The sequence below is a fragment of the Asterias rubens genome, chromosome 12 (assembly GCF_902459465.1).
Source record: "Asterias rubens chromosome 12, eAstRub1.3, whole genome shotgun sequence".
Classification (NCBI taxonomy): domain Eukaryota; kingdom Metazoa; phylum Echinodermata; class Asteroidea; order Forcipulatida; family Asteriidae; genus Asterias; species Asterias rubens.
Window position 1 is genome coordinate 16,514,158 of NC_047073.1, and position 24,922 is coordinate 16,539,079.

At 37.2% G+C, this 24,922-nt stretch overlaps 2 protein-coding genes across 3 annotated transcripts; both read right to left on the reverse strand.

Moving 5' to 3' along the window:
• Nucleotides 1–554: 554 nt before the first annotated feature.
• Nucleotides 555–15,570, reverse strand: LOC117297655 (hippocampus abundant transcript 1 protein-like). Its single transcript, XM_033780802.1, has 11 exons — nt 15,396–15,570; nt 13,206–13,295; nt 10,742–10,804; nt 9,500–9,627; nt 8,869–8,983; nt 8,123–8,341; nt 7,673–7,786; nt 7,243–7,314; nt 6,269–6,479; nt 4,238–4,401; nt 555–3,307 (listed from the first exon to the last, which is right to left on the reverse strand). Exons 1-11 carry the CDS (start codon nt 15,465–15,467, stop codon nt 3,083–3,085), a joined length of 1,473 nt encoding a protein of 490 aa, XP_033636693.1. The 5' UTR covers nt 15,468–15,570; the 3' UTR covers nt 555–3,082.
• Nucleotides 15,571–17,839: 2,269 nt separating this feature from the next.
• LOC117297313 (calcyphosin-like protein) lies at nt 17,840–23,702 on the reverse strand. 2 transcript variants are annotated; one of them, XM_033780279.1, is made up of 5 exons: nt 23,596–23,702; nt 21,023–21,116; nt 20,387–20,567; nt 19,605–19,802; nt 17,840–19,237 (listed from the first exon to the last, which is right to left on the reverse strand). In XM_033780279.1, exons 2-5 carry the CDS (start codon nt 21,082–21,084, stop codon nt 19,142–19,144), a joined length of 537 nt encoding a protein of 178 aa, XP_033636170.1. In that variant the 5' UTR covers nt 21,085–21,116; nt 23,596–23,702; the 3' UTR covers nt 17,840–19,141. The 2 variants fall into 2 exon arrangements, with proteins under 2 accessions (XP_033636170.1, XP_033636169.1); XM_033780278.1 differs by lacking the exon at nt 23,596–23,702 and adding an exon at nt 22,788–22,893.
• Between the last annotated feature and the right edge of the window lie 1,220 nt (nt 23,703–24,922).

Genomic DNA, 24,922 nt, shown 5'->3' on the forward strand with positions numbered 1-24,922 from the left:
ACTTAAATCAATTTACAATGATGCTGTAGTTATTGTCCAATCTGTCATTTGAAAGTAAAATAGTCAAATAATTTCTACTCTAAGCGCTGACCAGAGTCCTATTTCCTAATAGTAATAACATTAATACTTGGTTCTTATAGAGAGCATTATCTTAGAAGCTAGATAAAGGCAGTTGTGATGTCAACATTGATCAGATGCTGTCAGGCTGTTTCACTTGTAGAAATAAAAACTATGATATTCCTTTACCGTCGTGATTTTTACCAACTATGCTGGAAATAATATATGCAGAGGAGGGATTCAGATGTGCGATTATTCGCACTTATAATAATATTGAAGTCTTATATAGCGCACGTATCTACCAAACAAGGTACTCAAGGCGCTGAGTGTATACAAACTTTCAGAATGATAGGTTATTACAGTGATGAACTCTGAGACCCAATTATTTAGCACCTTATAAGGGTTTACAAGGTGCTACGGCGCATACCACAGCCAGGAACACCGCGCGAACCTCTTCTCTTTTCGAAAAGCGCACTGGGTTCTTTTACATGCGTTACACAACACATGGGACCAACGGCTTTACGTCCCATCTGAAGGACAAAGTAAATGGTTAAGTGTCTTGCTTCTTGAGTCCCTTATACGGAAGGAAGGTTTAGGCGTGGGATGGAATAATGTGTGATCGCACACCTCAAATATAAAGGACTGCTAAATATTTTCCTTAAACAAGAAATGGAAAAGAAAGATACATGTAGAGTTAGGGACTTGTCACACAGGGCAATTTGTAAAGGCAACAAATTGCACTGTATGATTTTTAGTAGCGATTTGTCTGTCACTAACTTAGTGTTCCACAAAACTTATGTGAAACGGGTTGCCTGCAAATTTCCCCATGTGAAATGGCCCAAAGAAGACCAAATTTAACAGGAAAATTTCCTCACAAAAATTATTCCTCTTTCATGATCTGTATTCATTAAAAAAAAATCAATATCAAACAACCTTTTGCTGTTTCATTCTTCGGGACGGTTTCATCTAAAATTTCATCTATCAATAAGTGCTCAAGAATAAAACAAATAAGAATGGCTATCCAGAAAGAAATGACTACTCTGAAGTTTTAAAAATATTGGTTTGAGTTTCATGAAGATAAAATTCAAAATAATGTTAGTACAAGAAAAATTTCTACACTTTCGTGCGGCATGTGAGAGTTCTATTAAATGCCTTGCATGATTGGCCACTTAGCTGCAGAACCACTTAGCTGCAGAGAAAAATTAGAATGCTTGATCCAACCGAAACCAAAACCTAAGCTACCCTCAAAGATGGCGACTAACGGAACGTATCTTTTAAATGCTCCTTGCGATTCAAGAAGACTTTAAAAAAAATTGGGTTAAATTATTTACTTCTAAGATTATCAACAAAAATATGTACATCAACTTTTAATTACATTATAAACATTATTTGGCAAGTTATTATTGTCTTTAATTTAAGTGATTTACAATCTCCTTGAAACATTTATTAGTCTTAGTTAATGCCTTATAATAATAACACTCTAACCTGTGGGTAAGTCATGAATGCTGTTGATTTGGTCCTTTAGCAAACAGCCACAACCCTGACAGTTTTACACCGCGATTTAAGATCTCATCATCATTCTGTTAAAATTCCCTTAGTCAAAGTCACAGGCACATATCTGTTGGGTACAGCAGTTGTGCATCAAAATGCAGGATGCCAAGTGATATTTCTACAAAAACCTATTGAATGATACACAAAGGATGTAAAGAAGTCCATCCAGAGTCGTCCAAGGAATTCTTCTCACAAGACCACCCCCCCCCCTTCCCGGTACACCAGTAGACCGCCTGATCAGTTAATAATACCAATGACATGGTATAACAGGCTGTCATAGTGTCTTCTTAATCTACATTTATGTGAATAATAACATGAAATGATCAGCCAAACCAATACCGGGTTAAACATTGTCGCATTAAAGACTCTGATCTCCATGGTAACATCACTTAGCAACCGTCTTGATTCCAGACATCTCCAGACAGACAAGTGAAATGCAAATACCAAGAATGGCAAAGGTTAGAGTCGTTCCCACTCTAGCCATGCAGCACTAACATAAAAAAAACACACTATTCATTTTGGAATTGTGAAAAGCAAGATTTGTTTAGTCTAAACATTGCCGACAACAATCTCATTTAAACTGGTATACTTTGCAGAAACAAATCTCTTTTACGAGTTGTGGTGGGTCTGATTAACAATTCAAAGTTTCGATCAGTATGATGTGATTGTCTTCAGGAGAAAGCTGTTGTTGACCTTTTCTTCACACTACAGACATCTTTGTCTGGTTCCTAGTGTACACAGTGGTATTGATAACTCTAATTTTCACATTTTAAGAGGGATCTGACCTCATACCGGGCGAAGTATTTTTACATTTACCCTACCTTTATATTCCGATCTTTCAATGAAATTAATTTCATTCCACAATTTCGGGATACACTATTCAGGAAAAAATTAATTTAGATGGAATAATTTTGGTGAAGGGTAAATTCTAAAATCAATTTTTTTTTAATGTGATGCAGTAATTGTTAAATCAATCTTTATTGAGCAAATGTAATAATTAGTACCACATCTTCGCACAGAAAGAAAAATCCACTCCAGTTGTGTTAACAGTGGATATTTTTCTTTGCTAGACATACAAAAAGAAATCTGTAAGATACCATTGTCATATCCCATATTGGTGTCATCAGATAATACCATTCAGCCTTTTCTTTTTTCAGCTTTTAATCCTGCAATACACAGGTACCACAGACTGCCATAAAGCACTCTATCCAGGTTTCCATTAGGTGCATGGGTTTATTCTGTTTGTATAGCTGGTATTAACAGGAAACCCCAATGCATGCTTGTGGACCTTGAACGGTCTGCTATAGTTTTACCTGGTTAACCCTTGAGCTTAGCAGACCTTTAACCGAGTAATAATAGGAACCTGGTTAACTAGTAGCCAGCTGAGCCGGTTGTAGTAGCACTTTTACTATACAGTAAATCCTTAAGGCCCTGATTTATTAATGATAATTATTTAAAAACTTGCTTAGATTCCTCAAGGGTTTGCAGCATCCACTAAGGTGTTGTTGCTCCCTGAACCCCCTTCTACGTCAGCTAAGAGAGGAACACTCCCTTCACCTCCTCTTGGAGAAAGCTGAGACGAATGAGGTGCTCCTGAGGAGTTTGCTGATGGCTCGGAGTTTGGGATGAAGTAGGCAAACAGGATGGCAACAATAACGAGGAAGGCACCAAATACAAATGGGGGTCCGGGGATAACTGACTGTTTAGGATAGAGGAATGAAAAAAGAGAAATGGAATCAAAGATTGTAATTGTAAGGGTTAAATCAGGTGATTTTATTCTTTAATCTTTATTTTGTATTTATTGTCCAAACCAACAGTGGACGAACCGCCAATTACAGTAAAGTGAAAACAAAACAAAACTGAATCTTTAAATTTTAAAAAGATAAATTAATGCTAAAATAAATAAGCAAACAAATAATAACTGGAATGAACAAATTTTAAAAAGAGCAAAATACATTAACATTAAAAATATGGAATAAACTTAGGTACACAACCAAAGAAAATATACAACAGAAAAATGTTTATAAATGAACAAGCCACAGAATAAAACAGGGTATTCACAAGTAGGATCTATTACAAATAAAATATATAAAGACACTGGACACTTTTGGTAATTGTCAAAGACCAGTCTTCTGACTTGGTGTATCCCAACATATGCATAAAATAACAAATCAGTGAAAATTTGAGCTCAATTGGTTTTAATGAATGTGCGAGACAATAATGAAAGAAAAAAACACCTGTGTCACACAAGTTGTGTGCTTTCAGATGCTTGATTTTGAGACCTCAAAATCTAAATCTGAGGTCTCGAAACCAAATTTGTGGAAAATTACTTCTTTCTCGAATACTAATAATTATTTTAAGTAATTACCAATAGTGTCCACTGCCTATAATAGCAAATGCAGAAGATATGACAAAAGATAACATGTGATATTCAATCATTGTGTTTTGGCCATTGCAGGGGTCTGGTTTTACACATCTTTTGATGACAGTTTTTATACTTTTGTTTTAACCTTGACAGCCCCTGTACAACTTGTAACTATTGTGTATGTCTAAAGATTTAAAATAAAAAAATAAAAAAATAAAATAAATAGAGCTGCTTTATAAAACTAAAGAATCACTGAATACTTACATCATGTACAGGTGAGTAGTCTGGTTTCCCAGCTTCAGGCTCAGACTCATCTTTACCCGCTACATCAAGGTTCATATCAAAGAAGTAAAATATGACACCAAAGAGACAAGGTCCCAGACCATTGCACAGTCCTCGGATACCTGTAATCATTCCTTGTACCACGCCTACGACAGGATCAGAGAAAGAAACTTCAGATTATTGAAATATTCAAGCATTTTGTAAAACTTTGCGTGATGGGAATATTGTCTAACAAGGTCTGTAGAGACACCATGTAAACATGACTGACTCTGCTAGGGTAGAAATATCAGGCCAGTAAGAGGGCACGCTGCCTTTGATCCGGTGAGTTGGTCTATGAAAAGCATTTAAAAACCTTTGTTATGAAATGCATATGGTTAGAAAGATAATTTAAAAGTAGAACATAATGATCCACACAAATCTGCCTAGAAATTGCACGGTTTTACTTGTATTGAACTAACATGGCACACTATTTTGTGGAGTCAAATTTTTTACTCTAGAAAATGACCGACCTTGTAATCTAAATTTTTTTTAAATATACTTGACCAATAAACCATTCAATTCATCATTTCAAAGTAAAAGTAACAGGGAAACCGTGCAATTTGATGCATATTTCTGTCGATCATTGTATCCTTTTTTTGAAACACCTTTCTAACCATATATATGCATTTTATAACCAACGATTTCAAATGCTTTTCATAGACCAACTCATCCGATCCAAGGCAACATGTCCCTTGAACTATTTTTTGTATTTATACCATAGGTTCTTTTTGTATTTATACCATAGATCCTTTTGGTTGGTAAGCAGTTTGCAACAGCTAATTCTATTTTACTATGTAAACTAGTATGATTTATAACTTTACATGGTAGGCATACAGTCTAGTGAGGTCTGCAGAGACAGTGAGGTCTGCAGAGACAGTGAGGTCTGCAGAGACACCATATAATGTGTCGGGCCAGAATGCTCAAGTCTGGTGATCTTGTTTTTTTTTCTTTTTCAATTTGACTTCTTTGTCTTAAAAGAATGATGTTCAAATGTTGAGTTTTAGTCTCACAAATGTATTACAATCCTACTGGGTATTACTCATAAATAGAAGAGACAAAATTTGTCTTAGTGTTTTGTTCAAATGAGACAATTTGGATGATAAAACTGTGTTCTCATTTTGATTCTAATATCGTTTCATTTTGATTCTAGTATCGTTTCATTTTGATTCTAGTATCGTTTCATTTTGATTCTAGTATCGTTTCATTTTGATTCTAGTATCGTTTCATTTTGATTCTAGTATCGTTTCATTTTGATTCTAGTATCGTTTCATTTTGATTCTAGTATCGTTTCATTTTGATTTAGTATCGTTTCATTTTGATTCTAGTATCGTTTCATTTTGATTCTAGTATCGTTTCATTTTGATTCTAGTATCGTTTCATTTTGATTCTAGTATCGTTTCATTTTGATTCTAGTATCGTTTCATTTTGATTCTAGTATCGTTTCATTTTGATTCTAGTATCGTTTCATTTTGAGTCTGGTCTTGTTAATAAGATCCCAGTCCAGTAAAGATTCTGAGCAGTCTTATGGACCCCCCCCCCCCAATTGGAGCCCTTTGTATTAGCTTAAAGGCAGTGGACACTTTTGGTAATTATCAGTATGAAACCTCATTTGGTAATGGGTAATGGGGTGAGGTTGATGGTATAAAACATTGTGAGAAACGGCTCCCTCTGAAGTGACGTAGTTTTCGAGAAAGAATATAATTTTCCGCGAATTTGAATTCGAGACCTCAAGTTTAGAATTTGAGGTCTCGAAATCAAGCATCTGAAAGCACACAACTTTGTGTGACAAGGGTGTTTTTTTCTTTCATAGTTATCTCACAACTCCGATGATCAATCGAGCTCAAATTTCCACAGGTTTGTTGTTTTATGCATATGTTGAGATACACCAAGTGAGAAGACTGGTCTTTGACAATTACCAATAGCTTCCAGTGTCTTTAATGGACCGTGATGGCATGGGGTGGATTCTTCACATACCTTGCTTGTCTGCTGATGAACTTCTGCTAACCATTGCACTTATAGCTGGGTAATTCATGCTACACACTGAGGCAATGATACCAGCAACCCACATCATCCATTGCTGTGATGCAAAACCATACCACATCAACTCTAACATCTCACAGGCTAGTGCTATCATAATGGTGTGTTTGTGACCCATTGTACGTATTAATACACCCAATAAGATTGTCTGTAGCGAAAGGCAAGAGAGAATGAACATTAATATCAGGCAAGGAACTCATCATATGTCAAGACTGAAAGGCAAAGTTTTTGAAATTTTAGACACATTTAAACAACACCTCTTAAGGGCTTACAAGGTGATGTGGCACAATCTCCAGTCGACTACGCTAGAAACACTGCAGCGAACCCCTTCTTATATTATGTGCATTCAACAACATACAAGAACTGTGGCTTCATGGCCCATACACAGCACAAATCAACGCTTTGCTTAAGAACACAAGTGTGATGACTGGGATTAAAAAGAGAAGATGATGAAAGTGCCAGGCACAGCAGACTTTGTACTGTGTTTCTCAATTCACAGGCCAAAACTTTTCAGCTGATTAGGGCCCAATTTCATGGCTCCATTTACCGTAAGCAAAGAATCAACGCTTATGCCAAGCATATTTCACAGTTAGCAGGGAATGTTGTTGTTGTGTATGTCTCACTCAATGTTACTAGGCATTCTTCGCTTACACAGCTAGCACAACAATGTTGCACTTGCACAGTCAGCAGAGAATGGTGATGGTAAGCGCATAATTTGAAGGTAAGCAGAGCCATGAAATTGGGCCCAGCTGATTTCCTCCTTATTAGTTTCTGTTCGCACTGGATATAAAATTGTGAAGTTACCCATTTGCTCAGTTGGTTTACCCAGAATAAGTACAATGCGAAGATGGCTTTAGTTTATAGAATGTTAAAACACTGTCCGCAAAGCTATAAAGTTACTCTTCCCATACCTGAGCTAGAACGGAGAGAACTCCTACGACTGCTATGTACGCTGGTACCTGCTGAGGAGAGAATTTACCAACCTACAGGACAAAAGAAGAAAATAAAATCTTAAAAATTGACTTTAAACTGTCTTTGAAAAAAGTAATCAAGATGTTTGGTTGAGGTGCAAACATTGGGCAAAAGTTTAGCCTGAAATTTCATATGGCCATTTATAGTTGGAAAAGGATACTTCAGTTCTGTTGAAGCCGCATCACATGTTTCCCTACTACCTGATAGATGTTGCTGACTCAAATCGCACACATAAAATAATTTCTTAAATGACAGACACAATGCAAAAACAATCTTGTAACATGCAAATTGTTTGTATCTGGCTGTAGAATCAGAGATTAATGTCAGGATCAGAATAGAACTCATTTATTGATACAGATTTCTACTTACTATTTTGAGATACAGGAATATACAAGAGTACTGCCCAGCTTCTGGTAGATACGATAGGAATACTGCTATGCACAACATTAACACTGTGAAATCTTGACCAACTTTCCTCAATGACTGTACGTAAAACAAGAAGAGACAACAAAATTAACCAATCAATTCTACAAGCGAGAAGAGAATAGACAACGAAGAAGTTTCATTTTTAGATGTGGGAGGAAAACCCCAGATAATTATTCCAGGAAAAACCCACGCAGTCAGGTAGAGACTGAAAACCCAATCCGGGGTCCGAGTGTTGGAAGGCGAGGCAAGACACAACTACACCACCCTAACTGTTTAAATGGACCATGTAACTTTCTGTCAGTTCTGGTCAGCAATCAAAAACTCTTTGGCAAAACGGTTGGCAAAAAAAAAGGGTCTCCTAATTTTCTCAGCCTAGTCTTCTATTCAACTCACACTAAATGGATCAGCCTGTTCCCATGATATAGCCGCACCCCATGAAGCTGGACGAATCTTTTCCGGTAATGACTCCGGTACGGCAACCAATATAAACAAGACATCACATAACGCTACAGCTGTCGCTAGAAACACTACTAGATTATCCCCATAGACACTGCCAAGGTAGGATCCTAATGCCGGACTGGTGATAAGGCTAGCTGCAAATGTCGCTGAAACCTGTTACAATAAAAGAGTATAGGAGATGTGAACCAAAGGTCTGAAGTTTGCATGTTATTGTCATATTAGTGTTTCAAAACTGTAAAATTAGTTTATTTATTTCATCAATACTAGTTAAAAAGACACTCACAGTAAAAAATATTGAGTTATGTTCTCTTAAGTACAGTATGGTAGTTGATACGATAAAAAGCAGTAAATGACAAAATGACAAAACAGTTGACCAGAAAAATCATTTAGGGTGATCATATAAATACTACATGTATATCAATATGGATCCTTATGGCCAAGTCACACTGCAGCGATAACAAAAACAATAACGTAGAACACACGCACGCTCATTCAACCAATCGAGAGCGTGCATTGTTAAATCTCTTTTTCGTTCTCTTTATCAAAGCCAATGTGACCGGGCCTTTAGAAGTAGTCACACTTCTGGAGAGGATCTCGGGCAAATTTGTCGCAAGGTTCTGGACGATAACCTCCTCATGTCTTCCAAGATTACTAGACTGATGAGCACTATTTTCACTTACCAGTCCGTAGGCTGAGCTTCTCTCAGACTCATCAGTGATGTCAGCAACATATGCAAATATGATTGAGAAAGTTACTGCAAATGTTCCGGAAACGGACAACATGGCAAAGAACCACCTGGGCAGAGAAAAGAATGTAAATACTTGGTAAGAAACAATGTTTTTGCTTACTTGACACGTTTTGACGTAAAACAGAGCCAACAAACATTTATCTGTTCTACTCTCTACCACTCTATATAATCCACTGTGGTTTAAAGGAATAAAAGAATGGCGCCTAGTGTTGTTTATAGTAGGATTTGAGGTTTGCAGTAGGAGAGGTTTGCATTAGCACCATGTGTAAATCTCTTTCGAGTAGTGTTGGTTCTGAAAAGAACCAGTGGTTGACGACTCAATGTTTTGATCAGTATGAACTGATCATCTTCAGGAGGATGCTGTACTCTGTTGCTGGATGCTATAAGGCAGTACATAAGCAGCATCCAGCAACAATGTCCAGCATTCTCAGATCATACCGATCGTATTGTACCAATTGAAATGTCAAGTTGTCAACCAACACTACGCAAATGAGTTTTTTAAATGGTGTTATTTATCACAAACCTGTCTTAGTTGTTGTTTTCTGATTTTGTTGTTTACTTACCATGCACTGACTCTCATTAACGGTATAGGCATACAAGTAAAGAAGACTGTAAGAAGCAGGAATGATTTACGCCCCCAGACATCAGAGAGCGCCCCCAGTAATGGGGCACTAAGGAATGACAATAGACCCTGAAATACAAGGGAAGAGTCACAGGGCATTAAGAAATGATAACGGACACTGAAATACAAAGGAATAGGGCATTAAGAAATGATAATGGACTCTTAAAAAACACACAGGAACAGTCACAAGGCATTATGGAATGATAATGGACTCTTAAAAACACACAGGAACAGTCACAAGGCATTATGGAATGATAATGGACTCTTAAAAAACACACAGGAACAGTCACAAGGCATTATGGAATGATAATGGCCTCTAAAATACAAGGGAGTAATCACAGTGTACTAAAGAATGATAATGGACTCTGAGATACATGGGACCAGTCACAGGACATTATGAATTGCTAACATACTCTTAAATAAAAGGCAATAGTCACAGGATACTAAGAAATACCTGAAATACAAGGTAATAGTTACAGGGCGTTAACAATTATGATAGACTCTGAATAGTCCTACGACTTACAAATTAAAATAGACCTCGATACAAGGGGGTAGTCACAGCGCATTAATAAATTATAACAGACCATAAAACACAAGGGGGTAAAAACATGGTATTTAAAACATTAACCCTGAAGAACAACGGAAGAGTAACGAGGCAAAAACAAATTAAAACATACCCAGATATACAAGGGAATAAACACAAAAGAAACAACAACATTGAAATAGGCAATTGAAAAAGGGCAATAGTCACATGGCATTATTGGACATTGAAATAACCTAAAAAATACTACAATAAACTTTCCTTCAGGAAAAAGAAGGAAATATTACAAAACTACAAAACTTATTATTACTATTTGTGTACACGAAGATCAAGTACCAGTACCAATGTACATATTTGAAGAGGGACAAATCAAGTTAACCTTTGACCTGCCACGGTACATGTTTGGACGGGGACAAATCCACTTAACCCCAGACTTGCTCCTGTATAAGTTTTGAATTCAACACTCAAAACACTGGACTGAGGTCAGGAGGCAATCTAGGGCAAATAGATATTTTGAGCCAAGTGGATTTTGTGACTAAACCTTTAATTCAGTGTTCAAATTCTATTGTATATCTCTTTGCTTTTTGTTCACAGTTTCAGTAGACAAAATTAGAACAAAACAAAGTGTAGTGATAGACTTACCTTTACACCCTGGACTAGTCCATTCATGAGAAAGGTATGTTCTGAAAATGTGTCGTGTAGCACCTGTAAAACAGAGGTTAAATACAAAAACTTATTTTAGTGATGACTGAGTAGTTGTCAAAGAAAAGACACTCACCAATGCCTGGAATAGTGCTATTGCAGGCATTGAAATACCCCCTGGCACTCACAGCAATTGTCATGGTGCCCTGTGAAAGGTGCCCTGTGAAAGGTGCCCTGTGAAAGGTGCCCTGTGAAAGGTGCCCTGTGAAAGGTGCCCTGTGAAAGGTGCCCTGTGTAAGGTGCCCAATACAAATGTATATTTTCATCAGAAGGGAATTGTTGCGCCCCTTCAAGTGCAAAGTTCAAGGCATGTCCTACACCTACCAGAGGGGAATTGCTGCGCCCCTTCAAGTGCAAAGTTCAAGGCATGTCCTACACCTACCAGAGGGGAATTGCTGCGCCCCGTCAAGTGCAACGTTCAAGGCCTGTATTGGCTTTCTTGCAAGTGGTTTACAGGTTATCTCTATGGTAACGCAATGGACAGGAAGTGATGTCATACTTAATTGCATGATAGTAGTATGTAGTTTGTAATAGTTTATCCTCCTTCCTGGATTACTTGTCATGATGTCAACCTGGACATGACTAGGGATGTGACCCCGCTTGACCTTATGACTTCCGCTCAGTCTAGGGGTATGAGGTGATGTGAGATGACTCATGAAATCAGACTAAGGGAAGATTGAATCTGAGACTGTCAGAAATCAAAACACTTGTAATGTATCAAACCAACTATGACGAGAAGTATCATACTCCACATTCTCCTGGCCAAATGCCATTTAAAACACTTGTGGACCTGTCAAAATTCACTCTTAGTGTTCTGGATGCCTAGTTCAGTGTTTAAAAGCAACCCTATTTCATACAGGTACATAACAGACTAGTGAAAAAGCTGGCGGACGATTGAAATGACAAGCTAACTGGTCCTGCTGACCAGTCACTTCAAAAGTTCAGGGCAATCCTTGCAAGCAGTGGCCATCTATGTTTTGTACCCTTAGTGGGGGAAATGGTGTTTTACAGTACTTGTCGTGTGTAGTTGTGTGTGTACATGTTGTGTGTACTTGTTGTTTGTACATGTTGTGTGTACTTGTTGTACTTGTTGTGATTGTACTCATTGTTCAGCAATCAGCGGTAGGGCAGTCCCATCTTGCATCACTACATCCTGAACAAGAATTTTGACAACTTCATTAACCCGTCCCAGCAGTCTTAGCAGAGGTCGGTTGTGCCAATTAAAGTATTCATCAATATGCAATTACAATTGTATTAGGTGGTGACAGACTTTCAAGGTAAATCTATTGTTCTTGGAAATGTGCACATATGCTCAAATAAGCGTTAAACAACGGAAAATTATCCAGTCTGCTGCCACCTACAGTGTACAAGTACCATCGCAAAGCGCCCCCCCCCCCATTGTAATGTTTGACCACACACCACATTAAAACCCCTTTGGAGCGCTAAGGTTGCCCGGGGTTATATACTCCCCAAGGAGCTGAGAAGGATTAAAGGAATGTTATTGGCCTAATGACTAGGGCACTATTGCGCATCGATACGGTGATTGACCCAATTCACCTGATGTCATCAGAATACTCTTGGATGCGCCATTTGGTGCAAGGGGTCAAATATAAGAACTTGGTTTATTATTATTCTAAGCCCATAAAATCTGTCATTAGCAAAATACGCTGTAACCTTTTTGACCACCTGAAGTTCTACCAGACTGCATCACATTGCCCAAGTATAGTAACATATCAATCCCAAAGAGAAAGCATGCATTCATTAGTATTTTGAATGTTCCAGTGGTCCAACAGAGTGATCCACATGCATACAATAGGATCCAAATTAAAACTTTTACATCGAATTCCATTTTTTCAGACGCTCATTAACATCGCTGTGAAGCAGCGATACATGTACATTACATATCTCTCATAAATGCCTCAAAATGTGCGAATAGAGCGTGCAGAAATGAACACAATTATAAGTGAAATCTATGATAGGCCTATTCCATTTGTTTTTAGCCTTGGAGAGAGACTGAGCTAGAGTTGAAACTCCAGGCCATTAACTATGTTTTGCATAATCATGAATGATATACAAATATGATAACACATAAAGTTGGAGAAGTTGTGCTGGGTACCATATTTCACACTCCCATTTCATCAGTCACCTATTTCTTTATGATCATTGGGTGGGGGTGAGGGGGGGTTCGAACTCTCGCTCTCACCTCCTAATCCCCATTAGCCTTTATGAGATATGGTGGACACAATAGGATAGGAGTGTACTGTTAGGTTTGGGTACAAATATAACAGAGAAATGTACTCAAACCTAATAGTGGCATATTGTGTCCACCACATCTCAACATGGCTTATGGCTACACCACTGGATGTCAAAGCAAATTAATTTCAGCTATAAGGTGTGATCTTACCGTTAGCATTGGATTTGTGAGAAGTCCCCATGCGAAGAACTCAAGGAAGATTACAATTAGCGCATGGTAGATACTTGGTTCACCAATTCCCTGTAAAACAATCACATCAGAAACACAACTTGATTTAGTGAACAGGGTTGTAGCCACGGTGGGCGGTGCTGGGCGGGCCTGCCTGGAAATAACAAATTTCACCCACCACTCTGAGCAAAATACGCTGTGCTGCCCAGCACATATATTTCCTGAATTGAACATTTGAGTGTTTAAAAGACATATAAATATGGGGAAGTCTGTGGAACTGCTATGTAAGGATCTATAATTGTTGAGGCTTAAATGGTTTGACAATCATGTTTCAATCAATGTTGTCTGTTTTTGTTTGTCTTCTGGATGCTGCATACTGCTGATAATGATGTAGAAAGACACTATCACTTTTCAAGGTGCAAAGATGCAGATTGCTTTGTCAAAGCAATATAGAATAATCAAAGAAGAAAAATATAGGATTTTATTAAATGACAAAAATGCAGATTTTGCACCATTTTGCTTGTTAACAATACACAGCCAAATTTTTCACAATGTGCAGATCCATGGAATGCACTAAATATCCAGATCCCATATTTGTATCAGCATGATCAGTGATATACAGTGTCCCATCTTCATCCCCAAAACATCAATTTGGAGCACAGTAGAAGATGGTCTTGAGTATGCCTGGTGCTTCACCTTTCACAACGATATTGAACAGCTGGTGGCGTGCAATTGTCCAGCTATTATTTTTTGTCATGCCTTTTTTATCATATCATTTGAGAAACTTTTGGAAGGTGTTGTTGCTGAGTGGAAAAAAGCAAATTAAGTTTAGAAACAGAGTCTAGTTAACATGTATGGTTTACGTGTCCTGCCTCTGGTGAGAAGTAGGATTATCAAAGTCAAAACTTCACATTGTTTTTTTAAAAGACTAATGATAAATAAGCAATCGTACACAGCGCTTCTAAGTTCTAATCATTGAAACATAAATCTTTGAACTTTTACTTCCTATTAGAACTAGTTCTATGACTACAGCATGACTTGGTTTTTGTTGATTTACACTAAGAGCTCTTTCTTTTAAAGGCACTGGAAACCTAATTTTGTAATTGTCAAAACAACAAGCAGTACTTATTCTCATTTGGTGTATCATTCATAATCATATTTAAACATAATATGTTGGAATATGAGTGAATGATACACCAAGTGAGAATACTGGTAGTTATGCATATAAAATAACATGTCTGTGAAAATTTGGACTTGAAAAATGTTGGTATCCTTCCACCACTTTTTATGCCTCCTGGTTTTTTAATGTATATTTGAGGAGTTGAAGGCGAGTTGACGGCACCTAACCAGTTGACGGCGAATAACGGCAAGATAATGCAAATTGCGGCACTGTACTCAAAGCTATGCGCACTTGGTCTCACACTATCAAATGGTAAATGATGATCACATCGCCACTGCAGAACTTTGACATATTTTCGAAAGTAATTTCTTCCATGGATATATTTGTTAGCTGTGAACTTGTTGAAAATGTATGAGGGACACTATGAGGATATGAACGGAATTTCAACTTCTCAAATCAAGTAGGCCTACAAAATAAAGAAAATTGTAGTCAAATTTGGGTTCGCATTGTAAAGAACCTTTATACCCAGGGCGTCAGTGCAGTGGAACTGACTGACGTCCTCGAAAACAGGAAAAACTCAAAACAAATGGGACTAGTTGAAGTCATTGAAGATCGGTGTGTGGTGTGAACATTTCAATGTCCATCAAGTTTTAATTTATGTTTGCATACTTAATGTAAACAAATGAAGATAATTAGGGCATCGGTTGATATATCGCATCATTATTTGTTTCCCAATTCAAAGAAAAGGGCATAATACCGCCGTGAAAACTGGTAAAACTTTAAAAGAGGAGGGTCAGTCATTAATCACATACCATACATGTCATACTAAATATTATTATTACTATACTGTCAGACTATTGAATGCTAATGTTATATAAATCTCATCAGTGACCTTCCTAGTTCAAATGACAATGTGTACATTGCGAGGACATTGCAACACAATAGCTTAGTTGACACAAACAAACTGGTTCAGCAATGTCAGCCAACCAACACATGTCTCATTTATACCTTCGTTCGGTCCACTTCTATTTAAAATAAAAACGTTGACTTACAGTAGCGCCATTGTCCTTTGTCATCAGCTTCCCCTTCGATATCCGCAACTTTTTCCGCTTCTTCGCAATCATTTTAACAATTATCGGAGATTAGTTTATCGAAAACTCACTGGAAATCAACTCATTTTTGTTCAAGATGGAAAGTTAAAACCCCCGTCGACGACACAAGCTTGTTGTAAAATCATTAGCTGAATGCTGACGATACGCTAGGCTTTGTGTAATAGTATAACACATGCAGTACAAGGAGGAAATAAGCAATAAAGAGGAGGGTGAGTTGAGGGGGTGGGCTAAATTTAAACCCACCACTTTCCCCTCAAAATTAAATTGCTGTTTATATAAAAAGTTTGAGCATGCTAAGCCTTTGAGGAAAACAACAAAATTAAAACAAAAACCTGAATTATATTATTACTATATAAATAGGGCCTCGCCAGAAGTCTATGCCTTGGATATTGATTGTTTAGTGATACATAATTGTATGGTTTTAGTCAAATTGTTCATTTTTATTTGTCGATTTTTATTTATCGAAGCAAATCAGCAGTGTTTGAGAATGGCAATAGAATGGAGAGGACAGTTTATAGAACTTTAAATTTTAAGAAATGTTCAATATACCATCGGTTTAAAATAAATTTAAATAAATATCTTGAGTTCATGATTCAGCGTTATTCATGATGGTTATTCAATTTGTCATTCTCCTTCAAGTTCCGCCTATCAAGTACCGCCGTATCTAACTGCATGGATTGTACTAAAACGAGCCGCAGTCGAACACTGTCTGGTCCCTGCCGCAAAGAAAATCACCGACCAGACTGAACGGGCAGTTTTTTGTTTATGTTCTCTTCTGATAGCGCCCTCTTTTGAATCAGCCCATGACATCGTTGGGAACCGGTTCGTATGTAGCAATACTATTTTAAAAAAATTAATTATTATTCAAAAACTCTCCAAATATATTTAAAGTCTCTTAGCCTCTTGAAATCCAATCAAATACATGTTCATACCACTTCAGATCTCTTTTCAATCCTTGGCAGGAATACTTGCTAATTAGGCCTAGCTAGGCCTACACCAGAACGCCCCGACCACCGAAAATGTGTTTTCCCACATCGACTTGCCGTCAGCTTTTATGAGGCACTCTCATGTAAATCCCAAACTATAGGACCAGTTTTAGTGCCAACATTTATCAAAGCTCCTCAATAGTTGAAACCCAGAACAGGTTGTGATAAATCATCTTATAATTTTACAATTTATTATAGTTGAATGACTAAAAAATGTTAGAATTAAAAATACACTCAAGAGGCGTTTCTACGGCCACAGATCTACAGTCAAGACCCAAAAGCTAGATACACCTGTAGGTCATCACTTCAATCTTCCTAATCACTCCATTTCTGACATGATCTTACAGGGCATAGAGGCACTAGGCAACCACAGAGAGACTGTGCGTTTGAGTAGGGGGAAACTCTGGATTAGACGCCTCCAGACCATTCAACCCCATGGTCTGAACATCCAAGAAGGAAACGACTAATAAACCTTTTGTTTTGCCGTCTCCTTTTTTTCCCCATAGCCTTTTAGCCTGAGCCTCATTCACTAATATAAATTACTTTTTACCCAACCTCACCACCCTTGATGTTGTCCTTTGTGTTTCCATATTCTTGCTTGTGGTCAAGCCAGCCCCTTCCCTTCACCCCCCCCCTTGTTTGTCCCCCTATTCATTGTTTACCCCTGCTTTTTTATGTATGCTTTCTAACCCCATTCATGTATTTCCACTTCACTGCTTATGTTTCACTTAGTTACCTGTTCATGTTTGTTGTGTTGTCATTTAGCCTTCGAGAAAGACTCTGCTAGGGTCGAAACGTCAGGCCATTAACTATTTTTTGCAATTAAAAATAAGTTGCGGGTTTTCTTAATCAAATATTTAGACGTCCATACATTCAGAAGTGCACCCTGTGTTCAGATTAAGGATTTGTCGATTAAATAATAGGCCAAGCTTTTCTCGTTTTACACTTTTGTTTATTGATCGACATAAAAACTGTTCAATCCCACTTACAATGATAAAAACACCAGATTAATATTCCATATTTTATTTATAATAAGGCCTTATTAGTGTAAATAAAAATATACGATCCATAAACGCCATACGAGTTGTAATTACTTTAAAGGAACACGTTGCATTGGATCGGTCGAGTTGTACTTTTAAAAGCGTGTTGTAACCGTTTGTTATAAAATGCATATGGTTTGAAAGATGTTGTAAAAGTAGAATACAATGATTTACACAAATATGCCTCGAAATTACGTGGTTTTCTTTTTACCTCGTCCAATAACACGGTCAAAATTTTGACTCCCATAAATGGCCGACCGTGCTAGTTTGCGTGTAAAAAGAAAACCGTACAGTTTTGAGTGATACTTGTGTGGATCATTATATTCTACTTTTAAAACATCTTTCTAACTATATGCATTTTATAACAAACGGTTTCAAACGCTTTTTATAGACCAACTCGTCCGATCCAAGGTAACGTGTTCCTTTAATAAGCATTAGATTTATAAACAATTGTTAAAGATTTTCCAGTGACCAATTTCGGGTTAGTTTCCAAATAATTTCCCATCATAAATCATGTAATTCCGCATGAGTTTGATGCGAGAAAAAAAACGGGTTCTTTTTCCTCTTTGAAGCATTAAGTTTAATTTTGCTGCATTCAAAACTTTCTTTGTTTGATTCTTTCTTAGACTTTATGTTCATGGCACCTCCTTTCGACTTCACTAAAATTAACAAACCTATGACTGCATGCGAGGCGTTTAGATTATAGTTGAGAAATTGGACGGGAAAATCTGAACATAAATTACAGCAAAGTTTTATCCTGAACAAACTAGATAAAATTCCATTGAAAAGTCCCATTTTTGTTTTCGGGAAAAAAAAACATGACATTCTTTTTGGTGGCTCGTGGATTATTCATTAACGTGCAGCTGGTTAGTTTGAAATTAACATCAAGCTCAAACCTAGCAAATTTACAAATAATAATGTTTCGATGAAACATGCGCCAATAAAATAATGTGATTGAGCTAAGCAAATAAATATTCAATAATCGATAATCAAAACCGATGATGATTAGCAACAATACTTTGCACAACCATGCCTTTTTCTTTGATTCCTTGAGTCATTTTGAAAATGTTGCTTGAAATGTGTAATAAAAATCACAGTAATTACATTCTTGGTTATAACTTTATTTTTAAACATTATCATCTGAATCGTTTAGTAATTCACTTGGTTATTTTATTCAAAATTTCTTCAAATTTCAGTCGCTTTAAAAAGATTGTTTCAAAATAATATTAATGTTAAATAACAGGTGTACATCTTTCTCCGGCAAAAATGGCCAATCTCTTTCTATTTCGACAATATTCAACATTATTTTACTGTATGTAGTATTAGCTCAAGACGTCTGTGACAGCACGCCCTTCTACGGTATGATTTTACCAACTTGATTACCTTGTGAGCCAAGACTATTCTTTAGTGTACGAGGTGGCATTCAACCTCGCATGTTCAGGGTCCAATTTCATAAAGTCTGTTTAGCGAACAAAAAACTAATTTTCAGCACAATTGTTTGCTTAGCAAAAATGGGTTACCAGCCTGAAAACAGCTACATTGCTGCGACTGGTACCGCGGTAATTTCGTGCTTAGTTAAGCAATCTGCTAAGCAATATTAACTGCTTAACAGCTTTATGAAATTGTGCCCAGGTACCGAGGTATCTCGGTGTAGTACTCTTTATAACTTCCATGTATCTTTAACCATCTTGACGAATTTAGCGTCGGAGAGTCGAGCCATCCCAGCATAATAATTCAAAAATTCCTCTTTGGATACCTGGAAGGTACGAAACATTTCTAAATATTTAAACGAAATCCTCACACTTCTAAAAACCAACAAATCGGTTAGATTTTGATATGGCACCCTGTAAAAAGCCAAAAACATTTGGTTTTGATCATTTAAAAAGTGATTTCAGACGACCAAAAGGTGAGCAGTGACTCGGAGACCTCCACGAGGATACCATCTATCATGTGGCTTGATTGAAGTCACCAATTACCATTAATTTATGTGTTGTGTACATGTCAACCTTGGTCGAGAGATATCAAACGAAAGGGGAAGAAGAAGAACAAAAAAAATCAAACACGCTGTCATAAGTTTTCATTCGTTCAGTTGTTAATTTTTAGTTTTGCTGAGAAAATCTTACCTTCTTGTCATTATTCTTATCAAACATCAACAAAAATCGATTTGCTGCTTCTTCGTTCGTCATCACACTGCGTGCGCGCGCATTCTTGAAGTCGTAGCCGTCTTTCAAGTCGTCCATGTCGATCACGCCGCTGCCGTCCTTGTCTAGCTTATGGTAGGCTTGCATAACGACTTCGAGTTTAGCCTCTGACAAGCAGCCCTATGCAATGAGTAATAACATGGATCAACTTATGAGGAACAGCCTTCTTTAAAATGATTCATTAAAACAGGTTGATTTCTTAACTATGACGTCGGGACCATGGGCCTGATTTCATAAAAAATATTTCAGCTATCACGGAGAGACCACTGTAGAAACATTTATATATAATCACTGCTAACCGAACGATTTTTTTTTCTGTACCCACAAATTGCCACTGTCGTTTAGTGCTTTTCAATGGGGATTTTTTTGTTCTTTTAAAACGATTGTTGAAAAAAAATCAGGAAATTTCTTGAGGATGCCAATAAGCAAAACAAAGGGTGCTTAGGCTATTGTCAGTAAACCAATTGAGAGCACACACTTCTCGTTTGTTAATAAAAATACACTTTTGCTTAGACATAATATTCTGCTATGGTTAGCACATACAACAAATTGCACTTTCCGGTAAACAGCTTTATGAAATTTCGCTAGGGTTATAAGTGCACACCATGTTTGGTGTTTTTAACCATACTAATTGCTTTTTCCATTTTCCGTGCAGACCTGCCCCAGCTTTACTTTAACAACCAACACCTTGTTGTTTCACGTACCCTGACAGCTACGAAGAATTCATTCAAATCTAACGTCTTGGACCCGTCTTTGTCGAGTTCTGTGAAGATATTCTGAACTTCTTCTTCACTCATTTCAAGACCAAGTTCCTTGTTGATTCCACGAGAGAGTTCATCCAGAGTCAGCACACTATCTTGGTCTCTATCCATCTCGGTAAGGAGGCTGGATGACAACAAGTAATAATTTTAGCATCAGACGGAAAATAAAGTTCATTTTATTTAAATGTCTCTTAAATCATTTTGGAGAAACTTAAAACTAGTGTCCATTGTACTGAAGATAGCCACCTGTGATAGGAAACTACATAACGATGATCATTGTCTCAACAACGAATCCATTGTCTCAACAACAGCGTATCATCAATTTGTGAGCAGTAATGTACAGAATACCCCCAATGAATGCCAGAAAACCGATCATCACAATTTCACTCTGAAAGTTTTCCTGAAAACCAAATGTGCGCTTTATTTTGCCTTTCGGTTACACTTTCGTTACGTGCGTCTTCCGAGGAACCAACACCAGCTCGCCGGTGAACAGTTTGTGTCTATTCTTTTTGGGTGTGGCCGGCAAAGCATGCAGTCAAAGTAATAATGTCTGCTCAATATTTACCATAGAATACTTACTCTGCAAGTTTCTTGATATTTTCCACCCCACTGTCGAGCAGCTTGGATCTCAATTTCTCCATTTTTAAGTCTTTAATCTGCCTGAGGTTTCAATCTGAAAAGACAAATCGTAGAAAACCTACTTCACTTATTTGAAAACCAGAGTTAACGTCAGTAGTATTAAGCGAAATCACCGAGGATACCATTTGACACCAGTCACACATACATTAATGATAACACGAATCACCAGCATATGGCGCGGGTAAAACTACCTTGCAAGTGACACGCCTTGTATTAATATCTCCCGCGGCCCTCGCTCTGTCATGTTTGGAGTCAAATTGCAGAAAAATACAATATGATCCAAATTTTTATAAAGATGCTTAAAGGCACTATACACTATTGGTAATATTACTAAAAATAGTGTATTATAAACTTACTTGACAACGAGCAAGATGGAGAGCTTTTGATATTATAAAACATTGTGAGAAATGGCTCCCTCTGAACGGTAACGTAGTTTTTCATTCATTCATTAGTTCATCCAATGGTTTATTAAAAATCTATTCAGCAGCAGAATTACATGAACAGTAAGATAGTTAAAAAAAATTGGAGTAAAACATTACATTACTATTTAAAATGGCCTAAATCTTACACAGAAAAACGGAGAGGGAGAAGTACTGTTCACTCATATAGGGAGGAGAACAGTTACTTAAAATTAATTAATTAAACATGGGGAAGAGGTATTTCTCACTCGAACCTATAAAGGTTTTCATATACCTCTTCTCAAGATATAACATATACAAAATATGACATAGATAAGCAAAATAATAATAAGCATAGGATGGAGGGGAAATAGTACATTAATGTTAATCAAAATAAATAGATCGGGGAAGCCTTTCGGCAACGGAAAAGTCGTTCTTTATTCTAAGACCACTGATTTATTCTGAACAAATTAATTTTCAATTACAGAAGGGTGCATCAAATCATTTGACTTTTTAAAACCCAGATTGCAGTTAGAAAGGCAGTTACATTTCACTTTGCTAAATTTAATCTATTGGTTCATTGCTATGGGAGAAAGACTGTCAATCAATGGCTCCACGTCACTTACTGGACACTATTGGTCATTACTCAAATTAATTATTAGCATAAAAACTGACTTGGTAACAAGCAAGGGAGAGCTGTTGGTAGTACAAAACATTGTGAGCAACGGCTCTTTCCGAAGTAATGTAGTTTTTGAGAAAGAGGTAATTTCACACTCAAAATATTAAAAGACCTGTATCAACAAGGTCATTTTTTCTTTCTTTATACTTTTGCAACTTCGATGACATATGGGGCAACATTTTCACAGAATTGTTATCTATGCGGATGTTGGGATACACCAAGCGAGCATGCTTTGTTTTGACAATTACCAAATGTTTCCAGTGCCTTTAAAATTTTAAAGGGATGTTTGAAATGTTCCGTTGAAGACTTATTCTTCACCCCTAGTTTCGAACCCCAAACCCAACCTCGAACTCAGACCGTACCCTAGCGCCCAACCCTCCCAATGCCCAGGTTGTAGTCGTGTGCACTTGCATAAGACCATACACACCTATATCTTACCCTACTAAATAATAGTAAAAGATACAAGTACAAGTTGAATAAAAATGTTGGTTATCGTATGTATTGAAATTGTAGTGGTTAATCGACAGAACGTGGCAATCAGAATTTAAAGACATTTGTCTCGGTCTATCGGTAACAAGTTAGAGAAAAAGAGATAAATTTAAGAAAATATAAGTGAGCGTTTACTTACATAAACCAAAACGTGGTAGCTGGAATGTTATCACATTCACACACGTAGAAAGCAAGGGAGTGTCACTGTATTGCAATGGAGTCTGGGTCCAATGGTGAAGCATTATATTGTAGTAGTTAAACTATACGCTTGAAAGATTCTATTCATCTAAACACCCTCATTGAACCGAACTGAATTCCAAGGTTTACCTAGCCCCTTTATTGTGATTTTTCAATTCTGATTTAAATCCAGACTTTCAAAAGTAGGTTCTTTGAAAGACTCTCTGTAATTTCTGTCAAGGAGGAAGAACATCTCGAAAACGAAGGTTTTTTCCAGGGCTGTGATGGATGAAGTTAGTTTGTGGTTTTACCCTGTGCGAGATATCCAGTCTATTGGAGTTTGCACAGTAACTAACAGATACAATTACAGAAGGCCTGTTATTGTGGGGGATTCGCTGTTGTTATTTTAGTGTAATACAAGATAAAAGGCTAACCTTCATTGCAACAATGGCTAATCACTAGACTGTGATGAGTTCAGTTTGGAATTATAATAAAATCTTGTTAAGGAATTTTGTCATCAAAAGCTTCAGACACAAAACATATTGGGATGCTATGGCTTCATGCTATGGCAGAGGCGATATGATTTTGCCGTTGACGAAACAAGCTCAGTCGGGAGAGGAGGAAGGACATAGGCCTATACTGGGTTTAGAAAATGATGGCAGTATAATGGCAGCCATATTGAAGATTCGGGAAAATGCTCTTTATTCCAGCTATATTTTTTACACTGTAGCTAATTATGGTCATTGTGTACAAAACAAACTCATACTCACGGAAGAGGGCGTCCTTCACCTTTCTTATCCGTTGGTGTAAACCAGCGATAAGCGCAAAGCTGTCATTGAGCACAAAGTCTGTAACTTCCCAGACTAAATGGCACGCAGTTTTGTCACTCAAAATGTTTTCATGAAAACTGATGAGGCACCCAGGACATAGTCTGGATCCCCTTCACAACACAGTGCTATTTGGCAGAAGAAGCAGGGAACCCAACAAAAAAGGCCACACCTTGACGGTGCAAAAGCTAACAATATATAAAGTCTGAAACCCCTCTATCATTAATATCCATTCCACGTGTTAGGCCTATATACATGTACATGTAGTTGGTTCTTACCAACGATCGTTAAACCAATATTTGAATTGAACTTTTAACAACTCTTAGGAGCGTACTAAACAACGTTATTGAATACGATTGCACACAGATTTGCTGCCGTTGCTATGCAGCTGGTAAGTATATTGTTGTCATGTTAACAATATCAGTGCATTTAGCATCCGTCAGCGAATGGTGCCCATTTTTCAAAATTCAATTTTCAGCTCATGTCCCTCTCTATGGGCTATAATATTTTCATTAAGAGTCCCATGCTAAGAGCGTGATTAAAAAAATGCAATAGCCAATGCACACGGAGCCGAAACCGTAATATAATGATATAACCTTCCACAAAAACCCAGATGAACGGTTTATTAATACAATAGGGCTAATAAATTAGTATTGCTTAAAGCAATCGCACATCATCTGTAAACAGTATTGTCCAAAGACCCACACTTCGTGTATCACAACTTATGTATAAATTACAAACCTGAGAAAATTTAGGCTCAAGCGGTCATCGGAGTCGGGAGTCGAGAAAATAACGGGAAAACCCACCCTTGTTTCATAACACGTTGCGCCGTGTTATGACATGTTTAAAATAAATCCATTATTCTCGATATCGAGAATTGATAATTGTTTTAATTTTTTTCTCAAAAAGCAAAGCATTTCATGGAATAATATTCCAAGGGGAGTCTTTCGCCATTACCTTCTGTAAACCCTGTAAGTTATTTGAAATCTGTGAACTTTTAATTTTTGATCTGTTCAGAAAGTGTCCATTGGCTTCAACAATTTTCAGGTTGTCACATTATGGTAGCCCATAATGTGGAATGGTATTTGGCTGGTAACCTTATTCTGGCGAGTATACTTTTGTTGTGATGACGTTTACTCTACGTGGTTACAGCACTTTGAAATTGGGTCCACATAGCACCATCATTGGGCCTCATCATCAACAACATCATGGGGGCTCATCAACAACATTGCGGAACAGCAAACATCCGCTCTTACAGTTACCTTTTTGA